We start from the raw sequence: 18810 nt of genomic DNA on the forward strand, positions 1-18810 counted from the left end.
AACTCCGCTCCGGCCACGCCCCCCCTATTCAACGGTTGACGCTAGTCACATTAATTCACGCATCTTCCCAATGGCCTGCAAATAATGTTTTTTTTAGTCTTCTGTTCTGTTGATGGCTGGCAAACAACAATCTTAGAAGGTTTGGGTCACTTGTGGCACACATTATTTACTCATTTTAAGCTATCAATCTATCTCAAGGTGAACAAAATGAGCCAAAACGGAAAAAAAATGGAATTCACCAAATGTGAAACGGAAAACTCATTTTTTTTAAACGGAAAATCATTGGCCCTATAGGTGTAGGTGTTGCTTTCTGCTGTCATTGTGAAGCATATTTTTTGGGTTGCCTTAGTGTGTCTCCATCTGTCATGTGACCTGTGGCACATGTTCAGCCATGGGCACAGAGATGTAATATGGCTATTTATATTGGCTTGAGAGAGACATGGATTCCTCTTCTGTGAGACCACAATTGCATTAGTTGGGGTCAGTTGTTGATTCAGTTTAGTTCACTGCGATGACTTGTGAGGTACCTGTATAATTGTCATTAAGTTGGGGAGTTTCAGAGCCTGTGAAGAATGCTACGTCGGTTACAGGGGCTGTAACACTACAGGACAGTTGGCCATAGGCACAGACTGATTTTTATATGACTGCAGTTTTCTTGTGTAGTTTGATGGCCCCCTGGGAGATGGATAAGGGAGTGTGTGACAGATGAAGATTGGTTGTGTCTCTTGTCCGTCAGTTCATGGTGTCACTGATTTTGCTGATTTAAAGCAGTTCTGACTAGCTTCAGCTCAAATTGTGTTTTGGAAATGAATAGCTCCTCTTCTGTCCTCCACACACAGCTACGATTGGCATCTCCCACCCGGACTATGTCGTGGAGACCAACACCCTGTCCAGCGTGCCCCCACCCGACATCACCTACACCCTCTCCATCTCTGAGAGCGTCATCAGCACAGGCCTTCTCTCCGCACTGCAGCTGGAGGCCATCATCTATGCCTGCCAGGTACAGCCCACTCACTACTTTTTTAAAGAAACTCTTCACCTTAGCCTTTAACTAGTTTTATTTTCTATCTTATGTTATGCATTTAACAGACATGAAAATCCCTCACCTTTCGGCGAAATTCGCCGTTTTTTAACCAAAATAGGTGACCTACGTGAATCTTGTAGATTAGATGAGAAATGTTTTTTTGGGGGGGTGTATTCATATTCAGTGAACTGCGAACAGGTGCGCGTGCCAGAAGGGAGCGCGAGATTCACATTGTGCCTTATATTCTGTAAATCAGTCGTTCTCAAAGTGTGGTCCGCGGACCACTGGTGGTCTGCAAGTGCCCTGTAGTGGTCCGCGACGGGCGGCCACAAGTAAATTATTGCGATATTTCTAACATACAACTCAGAACGAAGAGAACACAGTCAGTAGAAGCCTAGCCTATTAAGAAGGTCATGGATTGGTGGCTTAAGACGGGGACAATGAAAAGAAAATTAAATGAGAATGCCTCTTACACAGACAAGGAGAAGGGTCACTCCCGCCGTGGAGCTGCATTCAAACAGCATTTTTTTTCTCCCGCTGCGGAGACAGCAAGATGATAACTTTATTCTGTGTTGTGTGACGTTGAATAATGACAACTCATAATTATGAAAAGTTGACTACTAGGATGGCTATAATAATGCCAGTTGGCTAGCCTACGGTTGGTAGTGAATTACTGCGGTCGCGTGGTCGGTATGCGCATCGTTGTGTTTATTGGTGTTTAGTGATACATTGGCGTGTCTGAGTGTGTGATGGGAGTATGAGGCTGTGAGCGAACTATAGTTTGTAACTTAACCAAGTCACGCATGGAGCAGGGTTCCAGATGCTTTGCCTAGCGCATTGTCATATCTATAACTAGCCTACCGATAAAAAAAAGGAGTGCCCACCCGCGAAAATCACGTGCCGCTAACAATTGTCTGGTGCCAGATCTGGGTAGGAGGCCTGTTGTTCAGGGGATATACTATTTAAACATAGCACAAAAAGTAAGGAAATTTGTGTTTGGTAGATTATTTCTTTGTTGTAACAATGCTTCTTGGCAATAAATCTTATATCGTTGGAAAGCCTGTTTAAATTTGTTTTTGTATTAAATGAATAAAGTGTAAAATTGCCAATATTTCTTGTTTGTTCCTTGTTACTGATCGAGAGTTCAATCATCCAATCCACCAAACAACTCAAAACAAGAGTGAATACCAACATAAGAATAAACAAATTTTTCATGGGCGCAACCCACATACTCATGTAGTACATACCGCATGTTCCTTACAAATGTGGCATCATTTAAATGGGAAATGAACAGGCTTTCTAACGGTATAAGATTTATTGCCAAGAAGCATTGTTACAACAAAGAAATAATCTACCAAACACAAATTTCCTTACTTTTTGTGCTATGTTGAGTTAGATGGTCCGCAAGTTTTTTTTTTTTATTGGCTAAGTGGTCCTTGGTCTGAAAAAGTTTGAGAAACACTGCTGTAAATGCTAGACCCAGTGACAGGCTGGCATAAAATATTGAATTTGAATTTAAATTTTTCTTACGGGGAAGCATGCCCCCGGACACTTTGTGCATGTAATTCTTTGCTGTTAAGCACTTTGAGCTGCATTGTTTTGTATGAAAGGTGCTATACAAATAAAGTTTATTATTATTACTATTCCCATAAAGAGGGATTAATAACATTGTACGAGTAATCAGCTGTCCAGTGTGAATATTCTGCAGCTGTAATATGTGACGTATAACTCTGTGTGATACAGCAACACGAGGTGATCCTACAGAATGGACAGCGAGCAGGCTTCCTGATTGGAGACGGGGCAGGAGTGGGAAAGGGGCGAACAGTGGCCGGCATCATCTTGGAGAACTACCTGAAGGGCCGCAAGAGAGCCCTCTGGTGAGGAAACTCTTCTCTGTGCAAAACATGTTTAGAGTACGCTCTGCAAGTCCTGTCAGTGTTTTGTGTTTTAGATCATCTATACATATACATGTAACTCAATGCACCACCCGTGTTTGATACTAATGGGAAAATGGTCTGTGTTTTTCTTGCTTCCTTTTGTCATTGTGGTGTATAGGTTCAGTGTTTCCAATGACCTGAAGTACGACGCGGAGAGAGATCTCAAAGACATTGATGCGGCCAGTATCCCTGTTTACGCTTTAAACAAGGTTTTACTCCTCTCTTTTACTCATCTATGTCTACTGTATGCTCAGGAAGAACATTTTTGGAGATGTTCCTTCTCTCCTCTGACTGTGTGCCTCCCCCCTCCCCACACACAGATAAAGTATGGAGACACCGCTACCTCAGAGGGGGTGCTGTTCGCCACGTACTCCGCTCTGATTGGTGAGAGTCAGGCAGGCGGGCAGCACCGCACCAGACTCAAGCAGATCCTGGACTGGTGCAAACCCAACTTCGATGGAGTCGTATCCCTTTTCAGCTGTGCCCCTACCACAGGACATATTGGAACTACTACCTTTGTTTGTCTGAAAAAATGCTTTGATATTTTAAAACCCAGGACTCATTATTTTTTATTACCCTGTGTCTGTTTAGCTTCGTTATATATCAATGGAAACTTACATATCAGTGAATGTATTTTTGTAGGAAACAATAAGAAAATAGATCTTGATGCCTGCCAGTTCTGTTCCATTTGTCAACAAAGCGATTGGTCCTTAATCCATGACCTGCATCAGATTGTGTTTGATGAATGCCACAAAGCCAAAAATGCCACGTCCACTAAGATGGGCAAGGCCGTACTGGACCTGCAGAGCAAGCTGCCCAAGGCGAGGGTGGTGTACGCCAGTGCCACAGGTAGGTCATCCTCTGGGAGACTGGTCCAGGATCAGTTCCCTCCTGCTGTCACACTGGTGGCATGTAGTTAGACTGTTCCTGTCTTGTTGCATTCTTGTTGTCATTCAGTGCACATAGAAGGCAGAGCTATACTTCAGCCAGACAATGAAACCCTTTTTCTTGCAATTGTCAAATACCAGAGTATCACAGCTGCTTGTTTCCAATGTGTTGCCTCACAGTCCCCTTCTCTCTGGCTGCTTAGGTGCCTCGGAGCCAAAGAACATGATCTACATGAGCCGCCTGGGGATCTGGGGAGAGGGCACACCCTTCAAGACCTTTGAAGACTTTCTGCATGCCATTGAGAAAAGGTCAGATCATGCATCAGTGCTGGATGTCCTGCTGAGGACAGCTTCCATCTCAGCTCAGTTTTCTAGTCTTGGTCTTGCCTCCCTGTATATTGTTGCTGTTATAGATGGGTTAAGGCCAGGCATTGAAAGCCACCACTATGGGGTATGTGTCCGGTTTTCGTGTGTCTCTTCTTGGAGTGCTTTGGAATAAATTGGCACAAATGAACACATCTGTTAATCCTGAAAACTTTATTCTCCGGCCCAGTTTCTTTATTTTTTCATGATCTGAGAAAAGCCAAAGCACGCATTCATAGGAACTCGAGACACTCCTAAGTACTGACATCTTTTCACTGTGTGATTGCATGTTGGTGAATAAATAGTGTCCATAGAGTAACACTGTAATTGTATCTCTGTCTAGTTTCTGCCATGACGACTTCCATACATTTCCATTCGTTTTGACAAGAAGAAAAGAGGCTGACAAAATAAAGTACAGCCATGTTCTGCATGTTTTTCCTCTTCAAAGCCGCACGGCTTCAGTGTCACTCAAAGCTCACCATGTGCTGTCGCTTGCGTCATACTTCCATTCTGCACTGTCCAGGTTCGCCTAACCGTGGCCTTGTTTACCTTTGGCAGGGGTGTGGGAGCCATGGAGATAGTTGCCATGGACATGAAGGTCAGCGGGATGTACATCGCCCGGCAGCTGAGCTTCGCGGGTGTGTCGTTCCGCATCGAGGAGATCGCCCTGGACAACGAGTTCAAGCTGATGTACAACAAAGCAGCCCGACTGGTAAGGGGTCGCTCTCTCAGCCGTGCGGCGACACCAAACGCAGGAGTGTGTGACTCATTGATGTGGATTAGGTGGATGGGTGATGGTGATCGAGTGGATTAGGCGGATGGGTGATGGTGATCGAGTGGATTAGGCGGATGGGTGATGGTGACTGGTGGATGTGGATTAGGTGGATGGGTGATTGATGTGGAATAGGTGGATGGGTGATGGTGACTGGTGGATGTGGATGGGTGATGGTGATCGATGTGGATTAGGCGGATGGGTGCTGGTGATCGATGTGTTGAAGGTCTTCCCCTCTGAGCAGCTCTCTGAGGCAGCCCTGCCTCACCTGACCCTGAGTCTGTCCCTGCAGCGCTGACTTTGTCTGACTACCTGCTTGACCTCTATAGTCAGTCCCTCCAGCGTTTTACTTTTTTTTTTTTTTTGCAATCTTTAAACCCCTCTTAAACTGTAAACAAATAGACATTAGATAGATTCGAATATTTTTTGGTTTATTTGTGTTATGTCTTCATTTCATGCGATGGAGACCTAAAAACACTCATTGTAGATTTGTCCTGATTTCACAAATTTTCACAACTATACTTATATGTTAATTTCATCCATACTAGAATGTTAGTTTTTGTAGTTTTTGTGAATATTCTGATCCTTAATCATGAGTAATCCTATACTATTGTTTAAAGAAAACTGAACAGAAAACATAATTGATCAAATTAGGTTACTTACTTGTGTTCCTCACCGATATTCTACTCACTAAAATTACCCTTTATTAGGCCTATGAATGAATTTATTTTGAGACAAAAGGCTGAAAACACAATTTTGGCGCAACAATATGCCTCAAGTTTAATAACATGTTCGAACACTATTTACAATGTCACAACTCAATACAAAACATAATGTGTAAGTAGTTCATTTAACTTTCAATGTCTAATACCAACCTAACTAACTCCATTACACAGTTACCAAATGAGTGGGACATTAAGCAGTGGTAGTGTTTGAGACAGACTGTGCATAAACGTATACCACGTTCAGGACGTCAGAAGAAGCGGAAATAAGTTGTAATTTAACATTGTAAGAAAAAGGATGTTTGTCTAGTGGTAGATAGATAGATAGATAGATAGATAGATAGATAGATAGATAGATGGATTCTTTATTAATCCCGAGCTTACACACACTTAATCCAGTAGTTTATACACTTAACTTAACTCACAAACATACATACACAAATCACAGTAGAAAAACAATACACATAGGGAGAACATGTTCACAGGGAGTGGGGTGTATACAGATATTATACAGATATTATACAGATATTACAGTGTGCATTGATTGTGTCAGTGTTGATGTCCACGAGGAAAGTAGTGCAAAGAGTGCAGAGAGGTAGTGTTCATGTGCTTGTGTGGATAGTGCAATCTGGAGCAATCTGTCTTTATTCCAGTAAAGTGCAGTAGCGAAGCACGTGGAACATACTCCGGATTCAATGATGCAGATCTGAACCACAAGCATCTCCAACTCTAGCCATATATACTGTTAAAGACACCTCCTAGGCTTTTAATGTAAAGGAGCTAGGCTTCTAATGCAAACCGGTCTGCCAACCTTTTGTTGTTCTGTATGATAATCAGGTTTGTCTTAGATGGTTCTCAATGGCCTACCCCCATTCACATACTATAATTGGTTGCAGTCACTCACACCTCAGTTTGCTTCCTGACCCCAGGTGTCTGAGAAATACCACCTTTCCTTTGTTGCCATAATAAGATTGCCAGCAGCTGCTTTACCATGAATCTCATGTTCTCACACAGGCTATACTTTAATTTCTTACAACATCTAATTTTCTGTAACTTTATTCAGAATGTATGTGGTAAATAAGAAAATATGCAGCATTGCAAGAAAGTGCCGCAAGTTGCTGAATTTGCGTGGAACTCATTGGAGAATCGTGAAAAAATGGAGGGACTAATTAATAGTGATTCTGCTGCCTGAGAGATGATGGAGAGCCCTTTGGCTTAAAAAAAGCCCCTATTAGCATTGGAATGTGTGACACTTGGGTGTAAATGTTTTGTGTAATCTGATGGTGTTTATGGCTCCCCTCCCTCCTGGCACTGGCCCAATGTTTGAGTCCCTGTTCTCTCCTCTGTTGTGCAGTGGGCTGAGGCCTTGGCCTTGTTCCTGAGGGCCGCCGACACACTGGGTCTGGTGTCCAGGAAGTCACTGTGGGGCCAGTTTTGGTCCTCGCACCAGCGCTTCTTCAAATACCTCTGCATCTCAGCCAAAGTGCGCCGGCTGGTGGAGCTGGCCAAGAGGGAGTTGGAACAGGGCAAGGTCAGTCCAGTCCTTGCCTTTTCATTTGACTCTGCATTTCCTGCATTCATATGAATGGGTGGTGTCGTGTCACTAAATCTTTACAGATGTACACGTCTTTAGTGACACATCTGTCGTTTCTATAATATGAGCTCTGCCTTGTCTCAACTTTATCATCCTGACTCGTCTTCTCTGTCCGTCTACAGTGCATTGTGATTGGTCTGCAGTCCACGGGTGAGGCTCGGACCAGAGAGGTGTTGGACGAGAATGATGGGCATTTGGACCGCTTTGTCTCCGCCGCTGAGTGAGTGTTTCCCCTAACCCTATGCCCTGTAGAGCCCTGCTGCTGCCACTACTACTCACCAGGGTACCTCTGTTTTACCCAGTGCTGCTTTGCAATCAGTACATCTGTGAGTTTGTATGTGTGTTGATGATGATGAGGATGAGTTCCACTGCTCTGCTTTTTAGCATCACACACACACACATACACACAATGTATTTTACTGTCTGTAGACTGTCTCTAGTGATGCCCTGATGTTTGCTTGTGAAGCTGCCTTCAGCAGAAAATCACAGGGTTCTTCTGAAAATGAATAACATTTTGCCTCCTCGAAAGCACAGCCCTTACTTTGGTGTCGCCGCAGCTTGAGCCGGACCCCAGTGTGGCGTGGCAGGCGTGTAATTCTACCCCACTGTAAATGAGGTGAAGCTAAATTGGGCTCCTGTTTTCCACAGGGGTGTGTTCCACTCGCTGGTGCAGAAGCACTTCCCCTTGGAGAAGCCCAAGAGAGACAAGCCTGCCGGGAACAAGAGGAAACGTAAGCCCTGCGCCACATGGTCCTACAGCCCCCGCCCTGGGCCGGCTAGAAATTACACTGTATTTACCCACGCGGACAGTCATTTGTGTTTCCATACATGTATTTAAGTGCCTTTCTGAATGCGTGAAATACATCTAAAAAGTTGAGCAAAACCGAGAAATGGCCAACTTTTTTGCTGTCTGTGCTTTTTGTAGGGAAGCCACGTGGGAGGCCTCCTAAGTATCCAAAGCACAGTAAAGACGTGGTAGGGGAGGTGATCAGCATAAGTGACAGCAGCAGCTGTGAGTCGGATGGAATGGACAGCGACTCCAACTCTTCCCCCGGGTCCCCACAGGACAACGATGATGTCATCTTTGTTAACCACATCAACGGTCACACAGGTGAAGGCCTCAAGACCTCGTACCCCCCCACCATTCTCCATCCTTGCCCTTTTTGGCCACCCCTAATCCTGTCATTCTTCATGTAATCCCCCTGGTCTTTTTTAATTGGACAGGCTGTTTGTCTGACCTGTTGCTCAGTAAAATGACGAGAGAATGAATGAGCAAGGTTGAAACCGCAGACGCTGAGCTGGCTGACCGCAATAGGCCGTCTCCTCCACTGCCCTCACACACTCTCCCTTTGCCCCCGTAGCCAAACTAGAAGAACTGAAACAGAATCTGCTGAGCAAGATCTCTGCGCTTGGAAAGGACCTGCCCCTCAACACCTTGGATGAGCTGATTGACCGCTTCGGAGGACCTGAGGTGGTGGCTGAGGTGAAGCCTGATCTTAAATGTTACATTTTTAATAATAATAAGCAAGCATTGGATAGTCCCATTCGATATAAGAAGTGTAGAGTAGAAGCTGTAAGGGTGACTAACTGTAAGTTTTGTAACGGCTGTTTTGAAGTTGTCCTGTTTTTATGCGCATCACTGGAGAAGTTCATGGTGAAAAGGGGAAGAGCATCAGACTGAATATGCATAGATCAGAGCCAGCATGAGATGCCCTCAGGAATCAATTCCTGTTTTGAACTTGTTCCTAAAGCCGTTGACGCCTGTTCCCGTGAATCATTTGTCCTTTGCCAGCACATACCATATTGAAAGCAAACAAAACAAACGGGATGTTCCCTTATTGCTTGTATTAATGTGTGTGTGTGTGTGTAGATGACTGGGCGTAAGGGTCGGGTGGTTCGTCGGCCTGATGACAGTGTGCGCTACGAATCACGCGCAGAGCAAGGCCTCACCATCGATCACGTCAATATGAGAGAGAAGGAGCGCTTCATGTGTAGAGAAAAGGTTTGTGCTGACATCATCAAAGCCCCTCACAACATCCCTCTGAGCTGTGTGTCACTTGTTTTGTGACACTGGAATTCATCATGAAAATTGCGCAGGAAATGGAGAACATATGTCATTGAAATGTTCTACCAAACTATTACCCCTACATTTCTGATCTTCTGACCCTTTACCTCCATCAAGGACTTTAAGGTTCTCCAAGGTTCTCTCTCTTTTTTTTTTTTTGGTTTAACCTCATTTTAAATCCAAGGGTGGCCGAGCTTTTAGTGTCATGGGTCCAAAATCATGGGGGTAGTCTCCCTTTTAATGTTAGAACTACTGCCTGCTTGGACACTTTTTTGAATTACTTCACTTTGATTGCTTTGTCCTATATTTTATATGTTTTAGTCTTTATAGTCCTTTAACCTCTTTTTGTTTTTAAATGGGCGATATAAATAAATGTTACTTGACTATTTTATGTGTCCTTTTCCTTATATCTGCCATCTGCTTGCTGTGGTCCTTTGTGTGATATTCCATTGATGGCCCTTCTGTTTGTCTCAGCTGGTAGCGATCATCTCCGAGGCAGCCAGCTCAGGCATTTCCCTGCAGGCTGACAAGCGCGTGCAGAACCAGTGCAGGAGGGTCCACATGACCCTGGAGCTTCCTTGGAGTGCCGACCGGGCCATCCAGCAGTTCGGTCAGTTTTGCACCACACCACACCACACCACAGAACATGTGCAGTGGTGGAAGTGTGTGTCTTGTGATGAGTTTCTTGTGTAGTGGTTAAACATGTGATCACTCAAGTGAGATGTAGGCGGCTGTGGTTTTGTCGATTCTGAGTGCATGTCTCTCTTTCTCTGTGTGCACGCGCAGGCCGCACTCACCGCTCCAACCAGGTGACCGCTCCGGAGTACATTTTCCTCATCTCAGAGCTGGCAGGAGAAAGACGCTTTGCTTCAATCGTAGCGAAGAGGCTGGAGAGCTTGGTAAAGGACACGAACGCACACATGCGCACCCGCACACACACACACACACACACACACACACGCGCACTCTGCATAACTCCCTCAAACCAATGGCAAAAGCAATGAGCATGTGTGTTGCCACAGCTGTATAAACACCCTCAGTGAGCAACACACTGCCTAGTGTATGAGGTTGTTTCTGAAAGGGGGCATTGTCTGGTTGTAAAAACAGTTTTCATAACCCCTCACCCTAAGTGTGAGGGTGGTGATATGAGCATGGTGGTAGATGTGTGGCTGTTGGTTTTAAATGTGCCTCCCTATCCACGTCCACAGGGTGCTTTGACTCATGGAGACAGACGTGCCACAGAGTCGAGAGACCTGAGCAAGTTCAACTTTGAGAACAAGGTGAAAAGATGGTCTTCATAATTACCATTTTGAGAGATGGTGTATTTTGTGTGTGAGTTTTTATACTTGTTTTTCATATTTCATATATTTTTTTATCCATTGTAGTATGGAAACAAAGCTCTGGATAAGATCACCAAAGCCATTCTGGGCCACATCAAGAACACTGTCCCAGCACCCAAGGAATACCCTGGTGGTGATGTAGCTTTCTTCAGAAGTAAGACTCATTGTCACCTATGCCACTGATGGGATTTTTGGGAGAGAATATGTTGTGACGTGTCTGAGGCTTCCTGATTCCCTCTTGATGGTTTCCATGCTCTTTCTCTCCTCACAGACATGAAGCAGTGCATGATTGACGTGGGAATCCTCTGCAGTAATCCTCGTTTTGTCATCAATGCTGAGAAAGGTTAGCAGCCGTGGCCTCCAAATTTGTATGGAAGGGAGAGGCACTGGGCCTCAATCCATTTTGACTTCAATGGAAAGCACTGATTCTTGGCGATTGTTGGTCATCTCAGAGTAGAGATCATGGCAATAAAGCTATAGAGTAAAAACTGAATTGCCTAAGATTGTTGTAACTGAGAGTTTCTAGTTATAATTCTAAGACATCTTTTGTGGTTAAAGCTTTATAATCCTGGTGTCTTTGAGTGGTGCTCACTCATCTCTCTGCTAACCCACTCCCCCAGACTGCACCATCACCAAGTTCTTGAACCGCATCCTGGGCCTGGAGGTCCACCAGCAGAACTTCCTGTTCCAATACTTCACTGACAACTTTGAGCACCACATTGAGAAGGACAAGAAAGAAGGCAAATATGACATGGGCATCCTAGGTGAGTGGCTGCTGATTGGATGGAAAAAGATCTAGAGAGTTTGGACGTGTAATTTGTCGGCGACCTGTTTGAAATTACACCTTACACCTGCACAGTATGCTGTCTTGACTTTGTTGTCCCGCATCTCACTGTTCTGATAGATTTGTCAGAAATACGAGAGTTTGTTTGTGTGTGCATGCGTCATTAGATCTGGCTCCAGGGAATGATGAGATCCGTGAAGAGACCCAGGAGCGCTTCTTGACCGCAGGGAACCCACAGGAGGGACAGGTCATACTGTACAAGGTAAGCCCTGAGAACAAGGACGCAACCATGAAGACTCCCCCTCTCTCTCTCTCTGAGTGTTTTTTTTAAATGTATTCGTTCTTGTGCGTTTCACTGTGCCACAATGTGGGTCTGTTTTGTTAGTTGTTTGACTTGTGTCTGCTTTGACACTTTCAGATCAGTGTAGATCGAGGTATGCCATGGGAGGAGGCATTCAATAAGGCCACTACCCTCACTGGAGAAGATGAGGGCTTCTACCTCTCTCACAAGGTACACACACACACACACACACAGCCAAATTGGTCAAGAATATTTATTTATAAATGCAAAAATTGTAGTATAACTAAAACACTAAGGCTTTAATTTGTCACAGTGATTTAACAGTGTGGGGTCATTGATGCTCGATGAGAACATAATATTTCCTCACTCCAGCATCTGAAGAATTTAACCATGGATATGGTTATTTCAACTCTGATCTGTACTTCTGTATGTGTATGTCGGTGTATGTCGGTGTGTGTGTGTGTGTGTGTGTGTGTGTGTGTGTGTGTGTGTGTGTGTGTGTGTGTGTGTGTATGTGTTTCAGCTGCGAGGAAGCATGCCATGTGTACTGCTAGCAGAGCAGGGTCGAGGGAGAAACCTCATCGTATTCAAACCCAACATCGGCAAGCAGACGCACCCCGAGAGCTTGGACAACCTGCAGCTCCGATACCGCAAGGTCAGCCTCGAAATGACATGAAATTGAATAAATATCCACCACACAAAGCAAAATATGTCAGGTACACTCTTAATCAAGACAAATATAATAATGTCAGCTAATATAAAGACAAAACATTTAACCGGACATGACCAATGTAATGCACCAGTCAGATACCCCCTAGTGGTGTCATTTTGTAATCAGAAACCCTCTTATGCCGACACACCGGATGATACCTGATGGTCTGATGCACCCCAGGGCTACAGTACGCCTTAGAAGCCACGTTTGACTCAGGCTCCTGGCCTGTGGGTGAGGGGTGGTTTGTTGTGTCCTGATGTTGACTTGTGTGTTTTTCAACTGTTGTAGGTGCCTCCAGAGGAGGCAAAAGATTGCTGGGATAGTCAGTTTGAGTTCTCCCTGCAGAAGTGCAGCCATGCCCATTGGTGAGTAGTAGAATTCAGGTGTGTGTATAGAAGATGGGATGAATTGAAGAGGTGAATTATCAGAAACCTTTAGAAATGGCCACCTTAAATGACTTCTTGACCTTGAGAGTAGTCGAGTGATTCGCTAGTAGACCAGAGCCATTTCACTTACTCCTCCAAAAGAGCTACTCCTGTTGAATGTGGATTATGTCAAATCTCGTACTGAATTGCGTTACATTGGCACCTTAGCAGTCACAGATATTAATATAACACCATGAAAATGAACCATGTTCTTGCAGATGTGTCTATATGATACTCTCTTGGGATTGTAGTAAGTACTACTGTATGCCAGTTTGTGTAAGAAGGTCCATCTAAGGTTCGAGGTACACTTCAGCAGACATTGCTTTGCACAATACGGATACGGACGTGCGCATAAGTGCTGCAATCTTATTGTACTGACCACCTGCAAACTATTGCACACTCAGTTTTGCACATGCATAGAATATTACCATTTGTACCTTATCAGAAGGCTTTCAGTTAATTAGCATGATTACGGTACAGAAACAACTGTAGCCTGCAGGCGGGTCTCTATTTATCAGTAAAATTCACATACATATAAACCGTTTAAATAAACATTAAAATGTAATGTTTTTAGGAATTTGGCAACAAATGCAGTAATTCTTATTTGATTTTTTGTGTGTCTATGTGATGTGTTTGTATGTATCAGGAAGGGCAAGTGTAAACAGAAGGAGTTGGGCAATGAATGCTGGCTGGGTATGCGTCTGAGGCAGTACCACATGCTGTGTGGTGCCCTACTGCGTGTATGGAAACGTGTGGCAGACATAGTCTCTGACATCACCAACTCCAGCATCCTGCAGATTGTCCGATTGAAAACCAAAACGAACAGCAAGCAAGTGGGTGAGTACAGTTCCAATCCTCACCACCTCCTGTTGTCACTCATATATTTTAGTCTTCTCTGACTTTCATGACTTCACTGCCCAACAGTGCAGCTCAGACACATCACAATTGGATCATTCCCATCTGACCCTAATTGACCCTGATTGGATTTCTGTCTATGTGTTCCGTTCCACACAGGCATCAAGATCCCTGAGAACTGTGTGGCCCGCGTGCGTACGGAGCTGGTCCAGATGGACGAGGAGGTGAAGCGGCAGCGGCAGGAGCGCGAGCAGCGGGTGCATGAGAAGCAGGCCACCGAGCAGCTGCTCCTCCGCCTGGCCAAGCTCCGCTCCGTCAACCCCAACCTAAATCTTCAGAGCCTTGCCAGCTTGTACCCCCGTCCCAATGCCGCCTCCGCCACCAACTCCCCCAGAATCCTGCCCGCCCTGGTGAAGAAGGAGGTGCTGGATGACGAGGTGCTGGACTTGACGCTGAGCCCTTCTCCCTCCCCGGACAGCAGCACGGCGGAGGCGGGGGCTGAGAGCAGCCCCACCCTGCCTGAGACCTTCCACCTGGAGGCACTCATCTCTCAGGAGCGGCAGCGCGAGCAGGGCGGCGGCGTCCCCCATACGCATGCGTTGCACACACGCCTACTGCAGCAGCAGCAGCAGCAGCAGCAGCAGCAGCAGCAGCAGCAGCAGCAACAACAACAGCAGCAGCCCCGCAGTCCTGTCCCCCCACGCGCCCTTTCCCAGCAGAGGAGCCTGACGCAGGCACAAGCCCATCAGCAGGCACAAGCCCAGCAGCAGACCAACCGCCTACTCCTCGCCCACACCAACCTACGCCAGCAGCTGCAGCAACGCCCAAGGAGCCCGCTGGTCTCACACACGCACGCGCAGGCCAACACCGTGCCACACGGCTCCTACACTCAGTCCGCACAGCGAGGTCACCCGCTGCGGCAGCAAAGGCAGACGAACGTGCGCAAGCTGCAACAGCAGTCAACACAGCACACGGCTCTGGCACTAAATGCGCGCAAACAGCAGCTCCGCACAGACGCGCACCCTGTAATGCAGCAGTTCCAGCAGCAGCAGCAGCGGCGAGAGCTGCCGTATGCTCAGCAGGCCACAAACAGGCAGCGCCTCCCAAATGCTCTGCACATCCCAAACACACGCGCACTACACATAGGCAACGCGCACACGCAGCAACTGTCAAACACACAGGCAACAAGTACTCGCATGATCCAGCAGCAGCAGCAGCAGCAGCAGCATCAACAACAATCGCAGCAGCACCAACAACAATCGCAGCAGCATCAACAACAATCGCAGCAGCAGATGCTTCACAACAGCCTGGGTCAGCATGGCTCACACACCCAGCCCCACACGCTCACTCAGACTCAGGCGCACCCCCAGGTCAAACACACACACGCGCTGTCGGTGAGCCCACCCATCTCGCTGGATGACTGTCCATCTCCTGATGACATTCTGGACTTCCTGGACTGCTCAGCGTCCTCCGCTGTTCTGCCGCCATCGTACTTTTCCTCTGCCTCCTCGCAGGCGGTCTCTTCCCCTCCCTCTCTGTCGTCCTCGTCTCCCTCCATCGGCTCCTCCGCGTCGCTCTACTCCGCCGGCCTGCCTCTGTCTATCGGCGCTGGCGCAGGATCCTCTTCCGTCTTTGCTTGCTCCTCCCCTTCCTCTCCTGCTAATATCTCCATCCTCCCCTCTAATCACACGCTTCTGTCCTCCAGTAACCACAGCTCTGTTTTCTCCTCTAACAACAACAGCTCCTCCATCCTCCCTCCAGCACACACTCTCCTCCCCTCCTCTGCCAACTCATCCCACCTCTCCTCCTCAGATCACTCGCTTAACCCGTCTCTGCTCTGCACTGCTCACTCCCTCCAACCCCCCCTCGACACCTACCTCCTCTCCTCAAACAATCCCTCACTCTTCTCCTCCTCGTCCTCATCCTCCTCGTCCTCGTCCTCATTGCCCAATGGCCACTGCAGTATGGACGCTTTGGACATGTTGAGAGCCAGTGCGAGTGACCGTCAGTCTGTCATCCAGTACAAGCCAGAGTGGGACGCCACTTAGTGTCTGAGCTGCTCGCTGGGCTGCCACTGTTCCCACGCACATCAGAACTGCTCCCCTGACACCATCTCCCATCCGGACGCCGCGAGTCACTGTCGCCTCCCCAGGGCTATCAAGTAGCGTTGTTATTGTTTCTGTTGTGTTTTTGTTCTGCATCTATAAGCTACTGTTATGAAATGGTGTTTGTTTTGTTGATTGTTTATTTTTGTTGTTTTTTGTTTGTTTTTGTTTTTTGCTTTACTTTGTGACTACCACAGTTGATCTTGGTTGTGAATACCTACCGCGGGCTTATTCTTTGGGGGTATGTTGCTTTGAAAAGTTTACCTCTGACAGCAACTTTTCTCTGCACTTGAGTCAGTAGTTATTCTGTACTCACAGAGGCGAGATTACATTGAAAAAAATCTTTAAAACATTCAATGCATCCAGGCATACTGGATATAATCAGCATGCTAATTGATCTGATAGTTGGCACAACAAATGTAATTACCCAATGCAAATTGTTATCAATTATAGTGCCTCAATTACACTATTGGGCCACAATACAGGATGCTACTTTGTCCCTTCATCTTCAGACTTCAGATCCCGTTACAAGTCACATACGTATATGAGAATACCCTCTGCCTCTCAGATCAAGTGTAACAGTCAGGCCATCTGAACTAAAGATCCAAAATGGCTGAAGCCATTATAGTTTTTGTTAGTCTGTCTTATTTCTGTCATGGGGAAATCTGTTCTGATCTTAGAAAAAAAGATCAAAAGAAAGAAATGCCTTGTCCTAACAGTGCCTTCACAAATGCTTAACAAATGCAGTCTTTTAAACTGGTATGTATATATTTATATTGAGAGAAGTGGAATATTATTATTTATTGTAATGACTTATGTTACTCTAAAGAAGAAAAGAAAACTTCCTCTCTTGAGCAGTGACCTGTGGTCAAACACGGTCACACAACATTTAGTCTGCTGTTTATGGTTATTATTATTGATATTATAATAATTATTAATTTTAATGTTTGCTTTTATTTTGCCCCACTCAGCAAGTCAGACTATCCTCTTTCGTCCACATCTTCCCTGACAGTGAGAACAGAGAGAGAGGGAGAGAGACAGAGACAGAGAGAGAGAGAGTGGCCAGTGCTGAAAATAAACATGGCTATAATGTGAGCCAGATGTTATAATAAATGAAATCTTGTCACTTGTACTGCTTGTTTAAGTAATTTCTCAGGTATAGTGCTGTCCTTTTTCTATAAGTGCAGACCAATTGCTACCGTATTTTAATTAAATTCGTTTTGGGAAGATGTTTTGTTGGGAAACGAATCCACTCATTCAGGGGAACCAAACCATTTTGATTATGTGAACCTCCCAAATTGCGAAATATGAGAACCGGTGAATCAGGTATATGTTTTCACTGTCTCACCTACAAGTGGAAGTGTAAGCAATACAGTGTCTTATGAACATTTCTCAAATGTACCTATAAGTGATCAACAACTCATCAGAAGTGCTTCAGTGGTTCAAGGATTGGGTGTGTATTTGTCTAACTACAGGTTTGAATAATTCTATTTAAATATTTTTTTTAATTGGGGTAAAATTGTTTAAAGGTCCTTACTGTACGGTCAATAGATTGTGTCTTGTATTCTTGTATCCAAGTGGGAAGAAAGAAATGTATTATTGTTCTTTGATGTTGCTGTTCATAATTATTGTCATCATTACTATAATTGTTATTTATATATTCAAGGGATATTTTAGTAGGACTGTTATTTTGATTCTGTTATCCTGTTTGATAGCTCAACACGTTCTAAACCTCTTGTCAGGGTCCTGTTCCCCACACCCTCCTCAGAAGTTAGTCTAAACATATTTAACCTGCCACCAAATATATTGCACTGCCACATACTGCTGTACTGCAATATTGTATGTTTTCTGTATCTATTTTATGCACACTAATCAGAAACTGTCATCTCTTCGTTGGGTTTAACACCCCTTACCCTCACCCCCAGTATCCATTTTTCCTGACACCAAAGCATCAGCACAAGTATCTTGCAATGTCTGAACACATGGGTGAATTACTTTGGCTGTTAACCTACCAGATGCCATTTCAGGTTGCTACAAAATCATGATAGAATTCTCCCTGCAAGGTTAATCTCAGGAAGACCCATGGGATCATTTGAGCGACATGTTGGATTATTTAACAGGGCAAAACGTGTCCTGCACTGCAACTTTGACTACTATTGTTTTACTTAAAAGATGAATAAATTCAATACTGACCTCTTGTACCGATTTTGGAGACATGAAAGATTTATTAACTTGGACACCAAATCAAATTCAGAGTTCTTGTTTTCTACTAATTGTTTAGAGTAGAGGAGAACTCTATTTCATTTGTGAATTTGATCCTATTTCACCACAGCGTTGTTGGTGTCAACATTACCCCTTATGCAGACATTGTTTTTAACAGCTCTTTGGCCTGCTCCTGCCACAGTTTACCATAGCTGTGAGTTTTTCAACAGAATTCATTGTCCATTTCAGCATGCTTTCGAGCATTTTTAAATGAATTTGACAGTGTTTTGTTTTGAACACGAAACATTTATTTCAAGACCGTGACTTGTCACCCAGTGTGCTTTTTCATAAAATTGTCTACCTTTCCCTTTTAAAGAACTGAAAAACGTTCTTTGGTGAACACTTTGATAATAAAAACAGAACATTTGTTGAAACTGCTACTGATTGTATGTATTTTCTGTTGGAGCACTTTTTCTTTTGGGGTTTCCTTTTTATTTTACTGAATATTTATGACTAGGTGGAATTGTAAATAATGTATACATCTGTGCCTTTTGACTCATTCTCAACATTTTCTATATCTAACAGAAGGAATATATTGTATTGATATTAATTTTGTTAACAAACAAAATAAAAACTAGAGTTTGTCGAATTGCTGAATGAGACTCTTGATTCTCAAGGTGTGTTAGATTTTTCTGTACAGATGAGGTAGAGGTCTCCCAACA

General features: G+C 44.8%; 1 protein-coding gene across 1 annotated transcript; it reads left to right on the forward strand.

Moving 5' to 3' along the window:
• Positions 1 to 511: 511 nt before the first annotated feature.
• On the forward strand, positions 512 to 18737 carry LOC105903992 (strawberry notch homolog 2). The gene is made up of 26 exons (XM_031560316.1): positions 512 to 523; positions 815 to 1000; positions 2768 to 2901; positions 3080 to 3170; positions 3282 to 3425; positions 3693 to 3810; positions 4052 to 4157; positions 4770 to 4923; positions 7060 to 7236; positions 7422 to 7519; positions 7948 to 8030; positions 8225 to 8410; positions 8661 to 8782; positions 9170 to 9301; positions 9839 to 9974; positions 10151 to 10263; positions 10573 to 10644; positions 10750 to 10858; positions 10976 to 11047; positions 11325 to 11468; positions 11656 to 11750; positions 11907 to 11999; positions 12313 to 12444; positions 12790 to 12866; positions 13573 to 13763; positions 13941 to 18737. Exons 1-26 carry the CDS (start codon positions 512 to 514, stop codon positions 15827 to 15829), a joined length of 4866 nt encoding a protein of 1621 aa, XP_031416176.1. The 3' UTR covers positions 15830 to 18737.
• Positions 18738 to 18810: the final 73 nt, after the last annotated feature.

The sequence above is a fragment of the Clupea harengus genome, chromosome 22 (genome assembly GCF_900700415.2).
Source record: "Clupea harengus chromosome 22, Ch_v2.0.2, whole genome shotgun sequence".
In the NCBI taxonomy this organism is placed as follows: domain Eukaryota; kingdom Metazoa; phylum Chordata; class Actinopteri; order Clupeiformes; family Clupeidae; genus Clupea; species Clupea harengus.

What these genes read in the sequence shown, in the direction of transcription:
- LOC105903992 (XM_031560316.1), top strand. An exon ending in GGCCGCAAGAGAGCCCTCTG is followed by an intron (nt 2,902 to 3,079) that starts GTGAGGAAACTC and finishes TGTGGTGTATAG; the next exon opens with GTTCAGTGTTTCCAATGACC. An exon ending in AAGTGCAGCCATGCCCATTG is followed by an intron (nt 12,867 to 13,572) that starts GTGAGTAGTAGA and finishes TGTATGTATCAG; the next exon opens with GAAGGGCAAGTGTAAACAGA.